This window comes from Pinus tabuliformis, chromosome 2_1 (genome assembly GCF_031772625.1).
Source record: "Pinus tabuliformis cultivar Carrire ecotype Pingquan chromosome 2_1, CPIR1, whole genome shotgun sequence".
In the NCBI taxonomy this organism is placed as follows: Eukaryota; Viridiplantae; Streptophyta; class Pinopsida; order Pinales; family Pinaceae; genus Pinus; species Pinus tabuliformis.
This window is the reverse complement of record NC_142299.1, coordinates 607,806,059-607,829,018: the sequence shown is the minus strand read 5'-3', so window position 1 is coordinate 607,829,018 and position 22,960 is coordinate 607,806,059. Positions and strand designations below refer to the sequence as shown.

At 37.4% G+C, this 22,960-nt stretch overlaps 1 protein-coding gene across 3 annotated transcripts in view; it reads right to left on the bottom strand.

The window, feature by feature from the left end:
• Positions 1–5,531: 5,531 nt before the first annotated feature.
• The window catches only part of LOC149201967 (metal tolerance protein 2-like), a 479,526-nt gene continuing 462,097 nt past the window's right edge, over positions 5,532–22,960 (bottom strand). For all 3 annotated transcript variants that reach the window (XM_089403043.1, XM_089403042.1, XM_089403044.1), the window contains 2 exons: positions 6,414–6,505; positions 5,532–6,210 (listed from right to left, as the gene is read on the bottom strand). In XM_089403043.1, coding sequence (XP_089259169.1) covers positions 6,081–6,210; positions 6,414–6,505 — 222 coding nt within the window. In that variant the 3' untranslated portion in view covers positions 5,532–6,080. The remainder of the gene's footprint in view (positions 6,211–6,413; positions 6,506–22,960) is intronic.

Sequence of the window (22,960 nt, the reverse complement as noted above, 5' to 3'; positions counted from 1 at the left end):
GTGATCGAGAATGTATCATACCATTCTCTACTGACCCGAAGTCGGTCCTAGATCAAAGAGAGTGTTTCATACCACTCTTACTGAACCGAAATCAATCCCAAATAGAGAGTGTCTAATACCACTCTTACTGACCTGAAGTCAGTTCCAATTGATCCCAGATCAATATAGGTCATCCTAGCATAGGAAGTACGGTAGTACACGATGCGTCCATTGGTAGTACTATGGTTCCTATTCTCATTTCCCTACTCATTGGCCAAATGAGAGGTACTTCCCACGAGTCCTAGACTGCATGGGTAGGATGTCTCAGCAGGAAAAGGAGGAACCACTCATCCTGCTTACATGTTGCCATGGGGTATCTACAGGGGAAGGTTGAACCACTCACCTTGTACACAACAAATCACTAGGTGAAGGTTGAACCACTCACCCTATGATTGTGTCTCAGCAGGAGAAAGATGACCCACTCATCCTGCCTACATAGCAAACCACTAGGGGAAGGCTGAACCACTCATCCTATGGTTGTTCATCGCTCCAAGAAGTGCCCCAAGTCCCCTGGAGCTCCCAAAGCTTAATATCCATATCATATAGGACCCTTAGGAGAGAGTCTATCCACGACTCCTAATCGTTCTCAGAAAGTCAAGAATTTGACCTTTCCCAGGGGCTTCATCAAAATATAGGTGACATGCTTATCAGTCCCAATATGATGGAGCCTTATTGCTCCTCGTTGTACCATATGCCAGATAAAGTGGTGTCTGATGTCTATATGCTTGGAGCGATCATGAAATATGGGATTCTCCGAAAATCAAATCCCACTTTGGTTGTCGCAGAGGATCACGGTGGTATCCAACACATGCCCAAACAACTCACTGAAGAACTTCCACAACCAGACAACTTCACAGGAGGCCATACTCGCAACTATGTATCCGGCCTTAGCGGTGCTCAAAGCAGCAGACTTCTGCTTCATGCTCATCCTGGATATCGAAGCAGAACCTAAAGAGAACCAACATCTAGAAGTGCTCTTGCAATCCATCACACTGCTTGCCCAATCAACATCAGAATAACCATGCAATGCCTCATCTTCAGCAGTGTATCTTAGTCCATGAGTGATTGTGCCCTGAAGATATCTCAGAAGATTATTGGCACCAATCCAATGTGTGTGATGGGGCTCAACCATATATTGGCTCAATGTGTTAACTGCAAACATATATCCGGATGGCAGTTCACCAAGAACATCAGTGCTCCTATGAGTTGACAATACTTAGAGGCATCTCCCAATTCAGGTCCGACAACACTATCGCATAGCTTCTTAAAGTTAAGCTCCATTAGGGTAGTCACAGGGTTGCAGTCCACCATTCCAAATTCAGAATCCAACTCCCTCTTACAATTGTAAATGAGAGGGTCTACACTTGTTAGAAAGAGGTTGTCGACATAAAGTACCAATATGAGAGGATTAGCATCTTCAACCTTAAAGTAAAGTTTTGGATCGACTTCACTCCTAGTGAATCTCAACTTCATCAGATAGCTGTCAATCCTCTCAAACCAATCCCGGGGTGCTTGCTTCAACTCATATAGAGCTTTCTTTAATCTATATACACGAGGTTCCCGGTCATGAACCTCAAACCCATTGGGTTGTTCCACATATGTTATATTTCTATTACTTGTATGTTATATTGCTATTACATATACCTTCATGCTCTTCTTTGAACTCGAGCATCCCTGTCACCATCTGTCTCATATCGGGTAGGGCCTTGTAATGAAGATGGGCAAACCTCTGGTGCCATAGTTCAGATTATAGAGATGTGTTACAAGACATTGTCCCCAATGGACTTCCTGCAACTTGATACAAAGTGCCAACCCTTAACACAAGAGTAAAAGCATCTTTAAAATTCCTTTTCCAAACAAGTACCTTTCCTTCGATGAATGCCACCTTGTAACCTTTGTCTTCCATTGCTGAAATGGACACCAGGTTCTTGAAATATTCAATTGAAGGGTAACATTCCTTACACCCTTTATGGGATAGGTGGCATCGTCTCCAAGAATAATCTCCAAGTTTGTTTCCCTCTCTATCAGATTAGAGAGAGCTTCCCTGTATCCAGTGAAGTGCCTTGAAGCACCACTCCTTGAAGATAATACTCCTTTTGCTTATTATTAACAACATTTGATTCTTCATACCTAGAGTTCCTCGCTTTCTTGGAGGGTCGACCATTTCTTTGATGCCCCACATTCCTTTTTCCTTTGCCATTGTACCTGTCGTTCCTTCGATCATTGTTGATGGAGTTGCCCTTGGAGTGATTGTGATCATCATCATGTGATGTGCCCCTTCTATTTGGAAACTCCCTCGCATAGTGGCCAAACTTATTGCAAACAAAGCACCTGCCTTTCCTTCCACCCTTAGATCTGGGATTTCCATTGAAATGTCCTTTAGACAGTGTATTATTTCTCCTTTTGGCATGAGCAGAGAAAGCAATGGGGTTGCCTCTATTAGAAGGCATTTCTTGCTTCCCCATTCTTGTTTCTTCCTAAATGCATCTTGACATCAATTCTTCAAATCCCAGAATTCGATCATTATTGAGTATAATGGATCTAAATATATACCACTTCAGTGGGAGTACTCCAAGGGTAGTGATAGTAGGTTCCCTATCAGAAATGACTTCTCCAATTGATAGAAGATCATTCTTGATCTCAGTGATCCTTAAGAAGTAGGATTGAATATCTTCGTCCTTGACCTTGTTAATATCCTTCAACTTATTTTTGAGAAAGAAAATTTGATTTGCATCACTAACCTTGAACATGCTTACCAATTTGTCATAGATCTCCTTGGAAGTGTTTAGATCGGAGATGTAGGCCACCAGACGCTTGTCAATGGAATCTCTGATAATCTTCTTCGCTTTGACTTCAACCTTGGTGTACTTGTTCTTTGTAGCAACCAGTGCATTTGATGGAGGCTCAGGGATTTTACCCTTCACATAATCCAACACTTCTTGTTCTTGCAATGTCAGATCAAGAGACATTTTCCATCCGTGATAGTCATACTTTTCACAGAGCTTGTCTTTAGCTGGTAAGTGGGATGAAGGACCCATTGAGCCTTCCTTCCTTTCCAACTATCTTAGGTGAATGCTCTTTCACTCTTGCTTGGGCTTTGTCTTCACCTTAGCTCTGTTACCATGTTAATTTCTGGTATGTTCTATGCTTAAGAGAAATTTACTACAATTTTTCTTATTAACCCAATATCAATTTCTGGATTACCAATCACATCAAAATGATAGTGAAATGCAAATAGAAAATAAACATACACAGTAGAAGACAAGCCAAGACAAGAGGACACAAGATGTGGCACCAGCCATGGGCAAACCCCAATGTGGGGAAACCCTTGATCAAATCTTCTTATATTCTTCAATAGTTCACCAGAGAGAGATAGTACAAATATACAAAACTGATATTTAATGACAGCAACAGATAAGGCCTTGACCAAAGAAGTCAATGCTGGTCGAACATGATAGAAATCTTCCGCTAAGTGGTTTGGTCAAACCCAACCAACATTGGCCTTCAACAATAAGCTCAGTGCATCCTTCTTACTGTTTGGAAGATCCTCCACATGGCAGCAACAGGCTGCTGCAATCACAATTCAATCCGTTCAACACATTGACCCAACACTCCTCCACAAAATGTAGTTGTTCTCCACCGTTTTCTTGCTGCCCCTGCAAATTTGGTTCGGGCACAATATGCAACCCTTAACCCTCTATGCTGTCAGCCAACTAAGCCCTCCTAGGAGAGTCTTCCCTTATGCCATGCCGCCTCTTGCAAGCATTGTACATCTCAACACTGCCTTGGAACAACCTTAGCTGCTTCTTATGGCTTGCAGCCTAGCAAAGAAGCTAGCTGTGACTACGGTCTCCTACAACAGGCCCAAATAGTCATTTAAACAACAATGTCTTGCTTTCTCTTGAAGTTGGCCTACTGCCCAACAAACTCGGCTTCCAGTCTTACCCTAAGACAACCAATCTAAACATATCTGTTATGAGCTTTTCTTGTTGCGGTTGGGGTCTTCATGACTGCGGTTAAGGGTCTCCTTATGACAACAGATTAGGCCTCTCTTTTTCTGCGGCTAGGGATCTTCTTTTGCTACGTATTAGGGTCTTCTTACTACAGAATTAGGGCCTCCCTTAGCTGTAGGTTAGAGCTCCTCTTGACAGCGCATTGGAGCCTTCCCTTTGACTGCAGATAGGTCTCCCTAGACTGCGGCTAGGGCCTTCTCGAGACTGGGGCTATGGCTCCTTTTAGATATGCGGCTAGGGCTAGATCTTCTCACTAGGACTGCGGCTAGATCTCCTCTCTAGGACTGCAGCTAGATCTTCTCCTCTAGGACTATGGCTAGATCTCCTTCTTTACCTCTCATGCCACCAAACCCAAATGAGTGGAGAGAGATCATGAGAGATGTGTGTCATAAATGACTTGAGTTCTCCTCTATTTAAATGCAACGTTGAGGTTGAGCCGGGGGTAATTTGGTTGCTGGCCGACCTTAACAAATTTTCAAATAATATGAATAAATTCATATCTCCATAAATACATGTCGGAATCGGATGATCTTTAGATCAATCCTACACCTCTCGGACAGGGGAATCCAAGATAAATACCAGCTGCCATAAATAAGATGATCCACATGGAGTTTGGCCCTAGTTGCCAATTTTAACAAACTAGATGAGAAGAGAGTTGTTAGACATCTTGAATGACAACAAAGCTCCTCCTAGAAAGGAACGAGGGGGGTGTCCCAGCTTTGATTGGTTCGTAAAGAACCTATCTCAGTAATCTATTTAAAAAAATAAAAAATTCCTTGCTCAAGAACTCCGAATGATATTAAATACATATTTGGATAGCGTCAACCATTTAAAATAAGGGATGCCTATTTGAATATACAAAATCTAGTGTCAATTTTGCTTTTAATTTGTGGAGGTCAAGGTTTATGCAATTAACATGCACTTGATTGTCAGAAGATTATTTTGGCCTTTCTATTAATCCTCTCTCCACTCTCCTCTATTAATGTAAAGTTTGAATGGGACAAAGTACAGCAACAGATTATTCATGTTACCTGGTACCTTTTTATACCCTGGTTAGCTGCTTAATGATTACTGTTCAGCGATTGGCCCAAAAGATTAGTCTTCACATGACAGATTACGGGATGAAAAACTTAGGGTTCAGCATCCTACCAGTCCTATGGAAGGGAAACATCCATTCAGTTCCATAAAATTAGTTTTGATTCTTTACTTAGAAACTATTGTACGTCCCATGGAGAGTAGATGCATAGCTTCCCTTGTTAATAAGCTGCAGGAAAACAACTTTATTTGACCTATGGGCAGTGGAATTTTTTTTTATTGTTCTCCTTGAAAAATACATGATACATTTCTTGGATATAAGCAACTTGCTAGACAAACAAATCATATACTTGTGAGACTTTAATACAACCTGTACTCCAGCAACCTGAAATTAAAACAGGCTCTGTGCAACAAAAGAACATGGAAGATTGAATTGGACAAAAATGAGATAGAATGTGGCTAACCAACAAATTTTGTTCCAATGGCACCTCTATGAATACCAAAGGTACCCACACACGTGGTTCCTTGGCTTAGAGGGGATTTTACATAAAGGATTCAATCGCTTTAATATCAAGCTGCCATTTGAAACATGGACCATTATTGTTGTCAGGTGCTGCAGTTTAAATGATTTTGTTTTGCAGCTCAAGTTTACATGATATTGAGCTTAGCATAGAACCTGGGATCACCATGATTCCAGTACAAGTTTACATGATATTGTGTCAGATATCCAATTACTCAATTTGGAGGGAGGCAACCTCAAATAGTAAACTTCACTAAGAAGATCGAGGAAGTGACAATTTTTTTCCTGCGAGGGTGGACATTGTGAAACAATGCAATAATTTATTCCTCAAGGTTTCACAGAAGGTGGCAGAAAATATACAATTCTTCTGGAATTATTCCTGAGGTAATTGTGATAAATAGGTTCTCTCCAGATCTAGGCTGAAATAGAATACAAATGAATCTGTTAAACAATAAAAGCTATAATATATATCCTTATCTATTTGCTTCTAGTTGAGACTCCTCGAGCTGATGACCCAGCCTTAATAAAATTTTAACTGCAGAAATTTCAGAGTCTGCTTGCAAAATCTCCTTCTCAGCAAATGATGCAATACCCATAGCATCCCTGCATCACCCAGAAGTCAATAACTGCAGTTAATAATGGGTCAAATGCGGACAGATTTTTTCCTCATGAAAATAAGTTGCAGAGGCGTGGATTGATTTCAAGAATAGTTTTACTGTTATATTGATACAATCAAAGACGTTTTTGCACTGCTACAGCCAAATTTCTTTATCTCGATTGCATTGCATGACCAGAGACCTCGTTACCTGATTAGCATATCTGTTGACATGGAAATTTCAACTTGGACTAGGACCTGCCCTTGCAAGAAATGGCATGTTACATGTTCCACTATAATTGTCTGCAAAACAAGATTGTGAAAATTTTCTCAATAAAGCTGGAAGTATATTCAAGAAAGCTGATAGAAAAACAGGCATTAAAATTGACATAATTAATTGCAAAATGTACACCTAGCTGGGGGAATGTAAGCTTTCTGCTATTTTCTCAGACTTCATCTGTAAGAGAGCTTCTATTTCACCAATCTTGTAGCTTACATGAGGCATTATATATATATCCTAAACATAGGTTTTCAAGCTTTGAGTAGATTCCCCAAGGTTGAGTTTCGCCCACAGACAACAAACAGCAGATCGCAAAGGGAAAAGGCTAAAAGCCATCCCTCCTTAATAACACTTCTATATTAAGTGGTCATTCTCCTTTCGCTTTTGAAGGATTAAATCCCTTAGAATCTGTTTTCACTGTTCATGCATGTGGCGAGTAGGCTACATATGTTGGCAGAAGTATCTATACATTTTCCGGTAGATAGCTTCAAAAATCTTTCTTAAACTTCATGCACCAAAAGTAGACGAAATTAGATATTGAACATTTCATTTTCTGTGAGGTTAGCACCTTGCACAAGGTTTCCACCTAAGGGTCAACAAGACTGACAGAGAGATTTAAATACATGCAATTTTAACTTCATCTTAAAATAAATTTAATTTTGGATGAGCAGGTGTTTAAAATATATATGCACACTGCTTTCATGTTCATCTTTCGATTTTGTTACTGTCCCATTCTCTTATTATATCACAGCATTGTACTGCATATAGGTTATGGGTCACATTACCTGCTTCAGCAATGATCATTAGCATATTTGGCAGACAAAAAGGTACAGAGACCCGTATAGATTATTGTAGAAATCTATTCATTTCCTAGAGAAGCTCAATATTATGTAAAAGCTTCCTGATAACAGCTCAGTACACATCCATTCTAAGGCTTTGTTTTCTGAGGTCGACTGACAATTTCCAAGCTAACCCTTAAATATCTGTAATTATTATGTCACAAGTACAACACTATTAATTTTGGATCAGATTGCTTGCTTTAATAATGCTTATTAGTATGTGCTTCTGATTGGTACACAAAGAAGCACAGTTTCAATCTAGAATCTTGTAGAAGGCTAGCCATCCATTTTGCTAAGGAAGCTCAATAATACATGAAAGCATCCTCATAACAGTTCAGTGTGTTGAGAAATCTAGGGCATCATGAATTAGGTGATTTCTCTTGATTAGTAACTACTTGTGAGTGCCTTTTACAACTTTAGATTAGGAACTTCTTCTACTTAGATTATTAGTGTTCTTAATCATCAAACAACTACCAATGCATGAACATAAATAGACAAGAGATACAGAATGTAGGCTATCAGCCAAAGCCAAAACCTCTCACTCTGAGAGGAAAACCCACACAAATTCTTCTTATAGAGATTCCAACTGATGAATACCAATACCAAGACCCTTGACCTATTTGCCACTCCAAAACCAAGACACAAGTTCCCATCCATTTTGCTAAGGAAGCTCAATAATACATGAAAGCATCCTTATAACAGTTCAGCGTATTGAGAAATCTAGGGCATCATGAATTAGGTGATTTCTCTTGATTAGTAATTGCTTGTGAGTGCTTTTTACAACTTTAGATTAGGATCTTCTTCTACTTAGATTATTAGTGTTCTTAATCATCAAACAACTACCAATGCATGAACATAAATAGACAAGAGACACAGAATGTAAGCTATCAGCCAAGGCCAAAACCTCTCACTCTTTGAGAGGAAAACCAAGACACAAGTTCTCTTGACGATTAATCCTCTTCTTGACTCCTCTTCCACTTCGACCTTCTTAGCAGGGAGCATAGTCACCATCGATATTTTATCACTGTCTTGATACCGAGATCTCCTTTCACTATGAGGCCTCCACGCTGTCATATTACCAAGACCTTATGATGGCACAAATATAGCACCTACACCCTTGCTGACGTTCCACCGAGATTGAGGCACTGTGGTGAGACTTCATCACTGTGTTATATACTGCAAACTTGTCACTGCAATAATGAAATGCTTGTTACTGTAGGGTCAACATCTTTGGCGTTGTTTCCGGGGACAAGCTTTCTTGTACCTGGATAATTGACTAACCTTTTGGTTTTAGCATATTTGAACTTTAAATTTAGATTCTTGCTCAAGTGGCGACTCCACTCAACCCAAATTTTGCAAGAGTTTCTACTAGGAGAAATTCAAGTGGTCTAGTTAGCCCTTCTAATGATCCTGAAAGAGTTTTTAGCGAGAGGTTGAATAGACTTTGTCATAGTAGAGCTCTTGCTAGTCTTGGGCAAGAGGTTTCTGATATTCATTTGCTTTTTCAAGAACAAGTAGAGCCTAGCATCATGAATGATCTTTTTGCTCCTTGTGACTTCACTAACATAAATGGCTATCTTCACAATATCCTTGACAAGGCTATTGAGAAGTTGCTTTCCTTTCAAGGTAACAATGCCATTAGTGCTACATCACATGTGAAAAGATTTAATGTTGGTATCTTTAAATGGTCTAACACTGCTAATTATGAGGATGTGAAGATGAGACTTTTTGTTTTATCTTTAGAAGATGATGCTCTTGATTAGCTCATTGAGCAATGTGCTAACTCATATAATTCTTTACAAGCCATTCTAACTGCATTTTTAAATAAGTTTAAAGAGAAGAAGGAGAATAGGCATTTGATCAATGCCATTAACAATATGAAGAAAATAAGAATGAAACCATGGAGGAGTTTAACAAGATATTCAAGGAATTAGTAAAAAGCATGCCTGGTATTGTTAAACCTCCTGATGATTCTTGTTTATGCTCATATCTAGATGCTTTTGGGGTTGACACTGCCTATGAGTTGAGGAGGAAGGATCCTATGAATCTAAGTGTAGCTCAATCTAAAGCCTTGAACATAGAAAGGGCTAGAAAGCAATAGGGAAAACTTGAAATTCTTGGTTTCAATAGAGGGCCATCAAAATCTAATGATTCCAAAGGCAAGGCCAAGGAAGAGACTACACATGATCCTATTAAAGAATTAACTCAACTCATCAGAGCTTCGAAGCAAATCACATTAAAGAAATGCAAGCCATGCAAAATAGGTTGGTGGCCATAGAAAGGTCACAAGTGCAAAGATTCCAACCTAGGCCAAATGATAGATGGAAAAAGAATAAAGGCCCTCCACAAGATTATAGGCCTCCTAATCCATTGGAATCCACCATCATGGTAGATCAAATTCCCCCTTTTTGTAGGCCATGTAATGAGTTCCATGAAGAGGCCACATGCCCATATGTAAAGAGAATTATGGAAGGTAGCATGTTGGGAGATGAACATGTAGGAACAAGTGGTCAAATCAATATGTTCTCCATGGAAGATCAAATATACACCATTTAAAGAAATCAAGAGATTGACCATAGGCCTAATAATCTTGGGGTTGACAATATGATTGCAAATTTTGACGAAGTAACTAAGATTTTTGGGGAAAAACCTACATTTGGATAGATTCTTGCTATGGCAAAACACAAGGGGATGACTTATTAGAGAAGGGATATTCAAGACCAGAATAATCACATAAAATTTTCTCCTCCTACTTCAGAATTAAATTTTGACTTGGACAATTGGGTGAATAATGCAAAGGTTTCTATTCCAATAACAAAACTTTTAAAGATACCATCTCAAAGGGCCAAGTTACTAAGTGCCATTGAAGTTACTCAAAGGGAAGAAAAGCTCAGTGACGAACCAGAAGATGAGGAAATTGTATTGAAAAGTATGAACTGTTATGTGGGGAATGGAGATCATCTACCATTTTATGTTTCTTTGATAGTGAATGATCGTATTTTACACAATTGCATGCTTGATTTATGGGCTTCATCAAATGTCACGACCAAGAAAGTCATGGAGCAACTGAATTTAAGGGTATCTGGGCCCTATCACAACATATATTCAATGGATTCTAAGAGAATTGAAGTGTGTGGGATGATTAAAGATTTACAGGTTTTCCTAGTTGCATACCCAGATAGAATAATGACTATGGATATTGTTGTGATAAATGTTCCTGATTCATGGGGAATGCTCCTATCAAGAAAATGGGCATCAGATTTAGGTGGTAGCCTTTAAATGGATTTATCATATGCCACCATCCCCATCCCTGATAATACCTTTGTCAGACTTGATCAAGAGTTAGAGAAAAGATATCATGTTGAGGATCCAAGGAAACCCAACAATGAGATTATCTATAGATCATGCCAAACAGGAAGTGATGCAGTGTTGACAAATTTTCTTCCCCTCCTAACATAACAGATTTAAAATGAAGAAATTAGTCATAGCTCAAAAATCTTGTGTACTTTAAATCTTCCATCAGAGCATTTTCAAGACAAAGCAATAGGATTGACAATAATTACATCATCGTCACCATCGCAACTAGCTAAGAAGAAAAGAAAAAAGCGAAAAAAGAAAAAAGATATAAAAATGAACCACCAGTTTTGAGCAGGATCAAGCCTCAATGCATCAATAGTCAGAAAAGGAAAAGGAAGGGGTTTGGTATATCTGATGGCCACAAACAGGGTAACATTGGGGCAAGTCATAGTCCCAAGATAGTTAGAATTGGACAAGGCACATCAAAGAGAGAACCTATGGACTTGCCTGTGAGTAGGCAGGTTCTCAAGATGGATTTCACCGAAGACATCTGATGCCATGGGGCATCTTTTTGTATCATATTTTTAACCTTATTCCTTGTCATTTTTGTTTAATTAGTTTTATTTCATGAATAAATTTCCATTTCTCATTTTTATACTTGATTTCATTTGCTGATATTTTGAATGGATACTGCTGATATATGTCTTTTGTCGATGGATGCAGATTTCAGGTTCTTGCACACTATCACTTCATATCTAGCATGCATCCCCATATGGAGCCAAATGTTGACCACTGGTGTGGGACTTGATGATTATATGAAGACTTCATGCCCAAAGATGATCTAGAGGACGCTTGTACAATTAAACATCATCAGTTAACAAAGTTTTTTTTAACTCTACTTCTATTTTCTCATCATCTTTCTTGTACTCAGATTCCACACCCTGTGGGGAATTGTAATAAGTGATACTAGTAATGATGAGTTTTGAGTTTGTAACAGACCTAGGATGTTGGGGCTTGATCAACAAATGACTACACCTTGGAATGCTTTTTTTATTTGGTTAATTATACCTTCCTTTTTAGAGGCGGATAATTTTATAGGGTTTTTCACTCACTTTTTACCCCAAAGTCGCGGTGACGGTTTGAAGGTTGAGCCCCTAACACATATTAGTGTTTAGAGTCGATGTAAATTACCATACTAGATCACACAAGATTTTTCGTGAAATTTGGTTAGGTCTAGGTAGTCATTTTTTAATTTTTTAGATTTTCCACACTATGGAAATTGTTAATAAAATTGTATTTGTAATGTAATAAGTGATGTCTAGAGAAGTTGTATGGGGCATGAGTAATAAAATTTGCACCTCTCACCCTGAACTTTCTACTATGACACACTTTGAGGGGTTAAAAATGTGTTTTGAACCCTCAAAACCCACTTTTCTTAAGTTTAGTGGAAAATCTGACAATTAATTAAGCCATCAATTAAATAATGGAGAAAAATAAATATCCACACATGTTAAATGTTGTGAAAATGAGGTGGAAAATTATAGAGGATTTAAAGTGAAGTCCCAAGGTGATGTGGACTCCTAAAATCAAGGGAAAAACATGTGCTCAAATAAAATCAAATTTCTGGCATTAAATGAGAAAACTGCTTATGTGGAAATTTGAATTTGTGAAGTTAATGCACATTTGGGAGAATATTTGGTGGAAATTTTTGTGGGAAATTGTCCCCACATGGGTTACCACCCATCTACACTTGTCATTCCATTATAAAATTCGAATTTGGCACATAAGGGAAGAAGAAAATGATGTCCATTTGTAGAAATCGATTTTTACACTTGGCATTGGAGCTCCATTCAACAAATTTGAGTTTCTTTTTGGGATTGTCATCTAGGTGGATATTGGTGGCCACTTGCCTATTCCACTTAGACCCCCAACACTGTCTCTTTCAGTTTTTTCGGTTTCCTTGATTGTAGCACAATTTACTATTTTTGGCAGTTTTTTCGGGTCCTGAACTTCCGGAGCCATTTTGAGGCCCTAAACGACATTTTTAGGGAAAACGAAAAGACCAAAAACATCCCAAACTAGCCTACCAGTTTGTTTTCAACCTTCTCTTCAAAATCTTCTAAACGAGGTATTATGATGGCCAAACGAAGATCGTATGCCAAAGTTACGACCCCGGGAAGTTGATGTACCAATTTACTCAAATGGGGCCCATAGTTTTGGTGCTTCATCTCCTGGGGTTAGGTTTTTGTTGTTAATCGATGTTGTCATTGATGACAATATGGCATTATCAAGATGGCAAATATTCTTATGATTCATAACCCTAACCCTAGTTTATGTTACCCTAATCCTAGAACTATCAAACCCTATCCCTAGCTTTACTAAGCCCTAATGGCTAAATGAAAACCCTAATATGCTCAAACCTATAACCCTAACCCTAAAGCATATTAATAAAAGGATACACTAATAAAAGTAGTACTGATGGGTTATAAAGACATGAATAAATAATAATAAAAAAAGAGAGGTCCCACACACAATACACAATACACGTTCACTCCAAAATAAACAACGAAAGTGGCACGGGAAATTTTCTTTGAATTGGCTAATACGCACAATATGAAAGCCCCGTGGTAATATTTTAATTAAATTAAAGCTGTTCTGTCGGCTTTCCAAATTTGATTGGTCGACTTCAAAGTTTGAAGGTCGGTAGCATACATATTATGGCACAAGTTTATTTGGAAGTAACACGATTTTTTTCAGCGAAGATATCAAAGTATAGAGAAGAACAATTCACATCTCGTGAACTAAACTATTGAGGAAGCTTCCAGAAAAAGACTATGTCTGTCTGAGGCTGATCGAAGAATCAGAACGCGTGGCTCATTTTCTATGCAAATTGGACTTGAAGATTAACGTGGCGCATTGCTGCAATCAGAACGTGTGGCTCATGTTCTATGCGGATCGGACTTTAAGATTAACGTGGCGCATTGTTGCAATCAAAATGTGTGGCTAAAATCTCTATGCAGATCTGTTAAAACAGTGCAGTGGACTTAGATAGTGCCCCCATGGTCTCATCACCTATCGGACAACAGTGCCTATAAACGCTGAATAGAGCATTCAATTTTGTTATTGATTCTTTACACAGATTTATGTGACAGTGATTCAATCACTATACAAAAATCATTGTGATTGTTGAGCAATGAACAAGTATATTTGATGGACTATGAACAATGAAGTAAATCAAGGACGAGTACGCAACAAATCCAAAGTTTTTTTAAGTAACGAAGACAGTGAAGAATATGCCAAGAACATTCAAGTAAGTACTTTATGCATTCTCTACAAAAAAAAAGGATTGGTGTCCTTTGGGTAGGTGCCCATAAACACAAGGTTGGTGCCTTGGAGAAGATAGGGTCAAAGCCCTAGCGGCTGGAGCCTCATCAAAGACCAAGTTGGTGCTTAGAAATAATTGTCATACATTGTATTTATTTTTTATATTCAATAAAATTATTCTTATATGTTTCTCTGATGAACTTGTGAAGAATCTAACTGGTAATAATAACAATTGAAAGAAAACAATGATTCATCCCCCTCTCAGTATTTCCAACAATTGGTATCAGAGCCAAATTCTTCATAATCAGCCTAACAGCTGGAAGAAGGATTCTTAGTCACAATGAAAAATCAAGAAGTGTCAGGAAGGCTTCCTTTGTTTGATGGCACAAATTTTGGTTTTTGGAAAAAAAAGAATGTCCTACTATTTAATGTCCCTTGGGCCTGAAGTTTGGCATTCGGTTTTGAATGGGTACGCTGCTCCTTCCACTCTTCCAACCGATCAAGACGAAAAGAAAGCTTACATTGCAAATGCAAAATCCTTAAATTCCATCACTAGTGGAATCACTGATTTTGAATTTACAAAAGTTATGAATTGTGACTCGGCCAAAGATGTATGGGATAAGCTGGTTAGCTTATACAATGGGGACTCCAAAGTTAAGAAGGCAACGCTTCAAACTCATAGAAGGCAATTTGAAAGTTTGAAAATGGATGATGAAGAAGATATTGCATCATACTTTCTCCGAGTCGCTGAAGTGGTCAACTCTCTTAAAGGATTGGGAGAAAAGATTAAAGAAACACTATTGTTCAAAAGGTCTTAAGATCTCTCCGAGACAGATTTGACTCCAAAGTAAGTGCTATAGAAGAAATGAAGGACCTAGATACTCTCAAGATGGATGAACTTCATGGAATCCTCATTGCCTATGAGATGAGAAAAGGAATCCCAAGTTCCAAAGATGCAGCATTCAAGGCCTCAAAATCAAAAAAGGGGAAAGGATGGAATACCAGCAGTGATGACTCCGATGTTGAATCCGAATTGGCACAATTTGTACGAAGACTAAAGAAAGGATCCAAGCTAAAAGGTAAGTACCCTCTTATTTGTTTCAAATGTGGAAGAATAGGTCATTATGTTGCAAAATGTCCTCTTAAGCATGATAGTGATGATGAGGAGGATTCTAAAAGGATGGTATACAAAAAGAAAGGGTTCAATAAGAAGAATTTCTTCTCTAAGCAAGAAGAGTCTGATGAAGATGAATTTGTAGTCATCAAAAGAAAATCAACTAATCATTTCCCTCATCGCAAAGGAGGTAATGATGAATCAGATGATGAAAATGACTATGCTGGAAGCCAAGAAGTATTATTCATGGCATTCACAAATGATGATGATTCAGGACTAGAAGGAAATATAGATGAATTGTTAATGAGTGCCATTGAAGAAAATGAGAAATTACGAAATAAAATCATTTCTCTCAAGGTAGAAAAGGAGGAAGAAAAAAGAAGGGAAGATCTCTTGAAAAACCAGTTAAAAGAAAAGGAAGAAATATGTGAAAATCATGAAGTTGAAATAGTATCTCTGAGGAAGGAATTGGAGCAAGTCAAAAAGAGTTGGGAAAGCTCTCAAACACTTGACATTATCCTAAATGCTCAAAAACCTCAATATGACAAATCTGGGATAGGTTTTAAAGGAGAATCATCAAGTACTAAGGATAATGCAAAAAGCTATGTCGACATACTTTCCAGCAACCCAAAAGAAGAAAAATCATTTCATCAAAGTTCCATCTCAAATCCAAAGAATGAAGAGAGAGTAACTCCAAGGAAGAATGTTGATTCAAATCATGGCTATTACAACAGGTACAAAACTATCTTTTTTGGGCATTATTATTATTGTAAAAAATTTGGTCATCAAGCTAAACATTGCATGGCTCGTAAGAATGAAACACCAAAATTGAAGAATCAAATAGACAAACCATATGATCTCAAAAGACAAGGACAAATCAAGACCTACAACTCTTTTGATCCCTTGGCCAAATTTGATCCAATTTGCTCATTATGTGATAATGGACATAATGAACGAAATTGCCCCCTCAAAAGAAGAGAAGCAAAAAATGAGAATCCCGACATAGATAAATGTGGCCTAGCTCTATGTGCTCACAGTGATGAAAATCATTGGTTTGTGGATAGTGGGTGCTCCAAACATATGACAGGTGACAAAAGGAAGCTTGTCCCATTGAACAAAAAAGAAGGAAATGTATCCTTTGGAAGTGGATTTGCCAAAATTGTTGGAAAAGGAACTGTTACCCTTGTTATTGGAAAAGGAAAGGCTCAAAATGCTTTGTTGGTAAATGGGCTCAAACACAATCTCTTGAGTGTTAGCCAAATCTGTGATCAAGGACATAATGTTGTCTTTAGCACTAAAAATTGTGAGATAAGGAACTCTTCCTCGGGAGAACTTGTGGTGAAAGGAGTTAAAACGTTAGATAACATCTACATTCTGAACAAAATTCAAGAAGATAAATGTTACCTAAGTCAAACAGATGAAAGTTGGCTATGGCACAAGCGACTGGGACATACAAGTTTCGATAACTTGATCAATATCAGCAAGATTAATGCAGTACAAGACATCCCAAAGTTATTCAAGCCAAATCAAGGTGTATGTGGTCCATGTCAACATGGAAAGCAAACTAGAACCAGCCACAAGACCAAGGAGTTCTCTACATCAAAACCTTTGGAAATCATTCATGCTGATTTATGTGGACCAACTAGAACTCCGACACTCCAAGGAGAAAGGTACTTTGCTTTATTTGTTGATGACTATACTAGAATGATGTGGGTATATTTCATAAAATATAAATCCAAAGCATTTGAATGTTTTAAGAATCTTAAAGCTCTTGTAGAAAATGAAAAGGATTCTAAGATTAAATGTCTTAGAACGGATAGAGGGGGAGAATTCACATCAAAAGAATTTGATGAATTTTGTAAAGTACATGGAATCGAAAGAGAACTCTCTACTGCTAGAACACCCAAGCAAAATGGGGTAGTTGAAAGAAGAAACTGAACTGTTCAAGAAATGGAAAGAACAATGTTACTAGCAGCTGACTTGTAGCCAAAATTTTGGAGAGAAGCAGTCGGGACAACAGTTTATACCTTGAATCGAACTCAACTGAGGCCAAATAATGAGAAGACTCCTTATGAATTAGGGAAAGGAAGACTTGCTTCGGTAAAATACTTCAAGATTTTTGGAAGCAAATGTTTCATAAAAATCAATGACGACTCACCAGGAAAATTTGATTCTCGAGTTGACGAAGGAATATTCCTTGGATATTCTACTAGGAGCAAAGCCTACAAGGGCTACAATAATCGACTACGAAAAATAGTGGAAAGCATTGATGTGAAGATTGATGAAGACCTTCCAGAGAAGGAAATTGAAGATCATGAAGTTAACCCTCTTGTTGAAGAAAACGAAGAAGAACCTAAAAACAAGGAAAACGATCAACAAAAGGAAAAATAACCACCTCAAACCCCTTCAAAGGTGAAATTCCTCGAAAAACATCACCCGGAAGAGCAGATTATTGGCAATGTAGATGAGGGGATACAAACCCAAAGAAGGATGACAAGTACACCAAGGAAAAATGATGTTTCTCTCCTATCTATGATAGAACCAAAAAATTTCACTCAAGCAAGGATCGTCATTGGGTGGAAGCCATGGAAGAAGAAATGTCTCAAATCGAGAATAATGAGACATGGGAGTTGGTACCTTGTCCAAAGGATAAAAATATAATTGGAACCAAGTGGGTATTCAAAAACGAAATGAATGAAGATGGACAAATCATCGGAAATAAGGCAAGGCTTGTTTGTAAAGGTTATTCACAAATTGAAGGAATCGACTTTGAAGAAACCTTTGCACTGGTAGCTCATATGGAAGCTATAAGGATGTTCTTGGCATTTTCTTGCTCAAAAGGATTCAAAATCTATCAAATGGACGTAAAATCAACATTTCTGAATGGGGAACTCAAGGAAGAAGTCTACATGGAGCAACCAGATGGGTTTAATCTAGCAGAAGGAAAATATTCTATTTGTAAGTTGAAAAAGGCATTATATGGGTTGAAACAAGCTCCTAGAGCTTGGTATGCAAGATTGAATCACTATCTACAACAACAAAGGTCCAAGAAGGGGGTGGCAGGAAGTAACCTCTACATGAAGATGGATGAGGATAAGTTATTAGTCACTCTTGTCTATGTTGATGATCTGATTTTTGCTAGCAATAATGATGAGATGAGCCATGAGTTTGCTCAAAATATGTCAAGAGAGTTCGAAATGTCGATGATAGGAGAGTTATCTTACTTCCTTGGACTACAAGTATCTCAAACCACAGCAGGCACATTCATATCTGAAGCAAAATATCTTAAAGACATGCTTAAAAGATATGGAATGGAAGACTGTACACCCATGAGCACACCTATGACCACAAATTGCAAATTAAGCAAAGATGATGACTCTCCTCCGGTAGATGCAACTCATTACAGGTCAATAATTGGAGCCCTCCTATACTTAACTGCTATGAGACCTGACATTATGCAAGTAGTAGGAATGGTGGGAAGATTTCAATCAGCTCCTAAACAATCCCATTTGTTGGCTGTAAAAAGAATTCTCAGATACTTGAAAGGAACTCCTGATTTTGGTCTTTGGTACCCTAAGAACTCAACTCTTACTGTGACTGCATACACCGATACTGATTGGGCCGGAAGTGTCGATGATCGAAAAAGTACTAATGGAAATGCATTCTTCCTGGGAGATTGTCTAGCATCTTGGCTCAGCAAAAAAAAACATCCATATCACTATCTATAGCTGAAGAAGAGTATATGGCTGCTGCAATTTATTGTACTCAAATATTCTGGATGAAGGAAGCTCTGAAGGATGTCAATATAGCTACCAACCAACCAATCACAATCTATTGTGATAACACAAGTGCTATCAGTCTCAACAAAAATCCAGTGATGCACTCAAAGACCAAACATATACCAATCAAGTATCATTTTCTGCGTGAACAAGTAGGTGAACAAAACATAAAGTTGGAATATATCAATACCAAAGAGAAGATTGCTGATATTTTCACAAAACCTCTTCCTCGAGAAGCATTTGAACATCTTCGCCAAAAAATGGGGGTTATTGCTTTAACATCATGCTAAGTTAATTCATAAAGATGTAGCATGACAGGGGGAGTACAGGGGCACCCCATTTGCCATTGATGTCAAAGGGGGAGAGATTGTTGGAAGAACAAGAATATCGCCATCAATGACAAAGGGGGAGATTATTAATTGAGGTTGTCATTGATGATAATATGGCATTATCAAGATGGCAAATATTCTTATGATTCATAACCCTAACCTTAGTTTATGTTACACTAATCCTAGAACTATCAAACCCTAACCCTAGCTTTACTAAACCCTAATGGCTAAATGAAAACCCTAATATGCTCAAACCTATAACCCTAACCCTAAAGCATATTAATAAAAGAATACAGTAATAAAAGCAGTATTGATGGGTTATAAAGACATGAATAAATAATAATAAAAAAAGAGAGGTCCCACACACAGTACATAATACACATTCACTCCAAAATAAACAACGAAAGTGGCACGGGAATTTTTCTTTGAATTGGATAATACACACAATATGAAAGCCCCGTGGTAATATTTTAATTAAATTAAAGTTGTTCTGTCGGCTTTCCAAATTTGACTAGTTGGCTTCAAAGTTTGAACGTGGCTAGCATACATATTATGGCACAAGTTTATTTGGAAGTAACATGATTTTTTCCAGTGAAGATATCAAAGTATAGAGAAGAACAATTCACATCTTGTGAACTAAACTATCGAGGAAGCTTCCAGAAAAAGACTGCGTCTATCTGAGGCTGACCAAAGAATCAGAACGTGTGGCTCATTTTCTATGCGGATTGGACTTGAAGATTAACGTGGCGCATTGCTGCAATCAGAACGTGTGGCTCATTTTCTATGCGGATCGGACTTGAAGATTAATGTGGCGCATTGTTGCAATCAGAACGCGTGGCTCAGATCTCTATGTGAATTTGTTAAAACAATACAGTGGACTCAGATAGTGCCCCCATGGTCTCATCACCTATCGGACAACAGTGCCTTTAAACGCTGAACAGAGCATTCAATTTTGGTATTGTTTCTTTACACAGATTTATGTGACAGTGATTCAATCACTGTACAGAAATCATTGTGATTGTTGAGCAATGAACAAGTATATTTGATGGACAGTGAACAATGAAGTAAAACAAGGACGAGTACGCAACAAATCCAAAGAGTTTTTTAAGTAATGAAGACAGTGAAGAATATGCCAAGAACATTCAAGTAAGTACTTTATACATTCTCTATTAAACAAAAGGATTGGTGTCCTTTGGCTAGGTGCCCATAAACACAAGGTTGGTGCCTTGGAGAAGATAGGGTCAAAGCCCTAGAGGTCAGAGCCTCATCAAAGACCAAGTTGGTGCTTAGCAATAATTGTCATAGATTCTATTTATTTTTTCTATTCAATAAAATTATTCTTATACATTTCTCTGATTAACTTGTGAAGAATCTAATTGGTAATAATGACAATTGAAAGAAAATACTGATTCACCCCCCTCTCAGTGTTTCCAACATTTGGATGTTTAGGGTTTTCCATTGTTTCTCAATAATAAATATGCCTTTGAGCCTCATTGTAACACAATTCAGAAGTATGTAGCCGCCACATCTCTCCTCAGAGATAAGCTAATATGGCGCAAGCTATCTTATTTCCATTCTGTTTGTAAGCATGGTTCAATATTTTTCCATTAATGAAAAGAAGTGTTTTTCTACTGCATCTCTGTGTTTATGATTATATCTATAAGTTGTTACGTTCCTGTTTAAGTTCGGATCAGATTGTCACCTCATGCCATTTGTTTAATCACTCTACATTGGGCTTTTCTCCCAACTCTCTATATAATAGAGCTACGATCTCTCATATTGTATCATGTTATGAGTTATTGGGCTTGAGGAGACTTTGCTTGTTTGCACTTGCATATTTTTAATATAATCAAGACTTTGGGGATACATGGCTTATGTTCTCTTGGCATTATGAGGTGACTTCTTTTCATGCTATTGTTATTATTTTTATTTCTTTTTACATATTGAATGAGTATTAGATTATATTTTGCCAACTTATTTGGATTGGTGTGTGCAAGCTATCTTGCACACCCATTGAATTAAAGTAATATTCTAGGAATAAACTTTCTAAGTCATTTTCGGAGGAATGCTTGCTTATCTTGTTTATTATATTTCTATAATCCATATGAACTAATATCTCTTTCAAGTGTGTAGGAAAGATTTTCGTTTTGTGTGCAGGAATGCATCCGAAAGTGAGGGAAATCTTCACGAGATCAACAGACTCCTAGAACCATAGCGATCAAAGACTTTGCCATCATCCACTCCAAAGTATTCCATCCAACAAAGCAAGAGGGAGTTTCTTCACTCTATAGTTACTTGATCATCATTTAAATACTTTTTTTATTCTAGTTTTTCAAAGTCATATTTGCTTTTCAAGAGCTATCATCAAAACTATGTAAGTATGGGGATTTATTCCCAATGCTTGAGCTAGTATTTTTGTATATTAAATTTGTATTCTAGTTTGTTTGTTTTGATTAACTCTTGGCTTTCATTTTGCAGCCCATGAACTTGAAGCATTGGACAACAAAGAACTTTGAAGAGAGACATTGATAAACTACTTACTTGTGTGCATGCAAGACCCCCTCACCCATTTCAAGGATCGATTTTTTCAAGGGAAGTCGCGAGCACTCAAGGGAGGCCTTTGAGCCTTGTAACTTGTTTTGTACATTCTTGAGAGAGAGTATAACATTGTTAAATCTCTGCACTTTGTAAAGATCTCTCTCATATTGTGGGCAATCCTATGGAGGCATTTTAACTCATCTCAAGCACTAATAAAATAAAATTTCTGTTTTCACGGAGCTTGGGATTTTTCCCATGGCATCCCCCTTCTTCATTTGAAGAGGAAATTTTTGTGGGTGGACTAAATTTTGCTTCTAGTTTTTCTTAGCTTTCTAGCACTTAATTTTATTTTATACGTGCTTAAAATTAACACATTTCATTCCACATGCAATTTTTCCTAATCTTGTATTTAAATTCTCACATGCATAAGCTTCAAACTTGTAAACTTGAGCAAATCTTATCTCATGTGTAAACACTTCATACTTTGACAAGTTTTAATTGTTTTATAATTTCTTCAAGTACATGCTTCATTACTTGGTTAATTTATGCTATATGTCATGGAAACTATTCGAGCACTATCATTTTTTTGAAACAATTGTAGCTTAAAGCAATCTATTCCATTTTACTTGTCTATTTTTCTTTTAATGGTGCAAACACATATGAGTTCATTTACATTCTAGTCTCTAGAGTTTTGCAACTATCTTATTTCTCTTTGAAGCATTTGCATGTAGCATTATTTAATTGAGGAATTAATACAATTTGCACTTCATCTAGGAAGACCCCAGACCTCACTAAAATTTTACTTCCAACATAAATTGGTTGCAGTAGACATCTTAGGGACTCTCTACTTCTTTATGAAATCCTCATTGTGAGACCCAAATTTTTGGGCGAGAGTGAGGTCTTAGGATTGAAAAGTTCAATTGCAATCTTGTTGTAGAGGTAGTTAATAAAATTAACCAAGAGCATTTTCCATCACATTTACTTTACTTGTCTCTTGATGTTTTGAGTTGTTATATTGCAAAGTTTATTCTCAAGAAACATTTAAAGCAAGTATTGTGATTCTTCAAATTGGTAAAAGTGTTTTCATTTCATGCTCAAATCTAATTTCATATTGACATCCTGATTTAGCATTTAGCATCTCCTATTATATTTTTTTCAAAATAAATTTTCTAATTGTTGAGTTTTGGCAAGACATGTTTTGATTCATGAATTGATTTTATATCTTACAAATATCTTGTGCTAACATCTTTTATTTGCA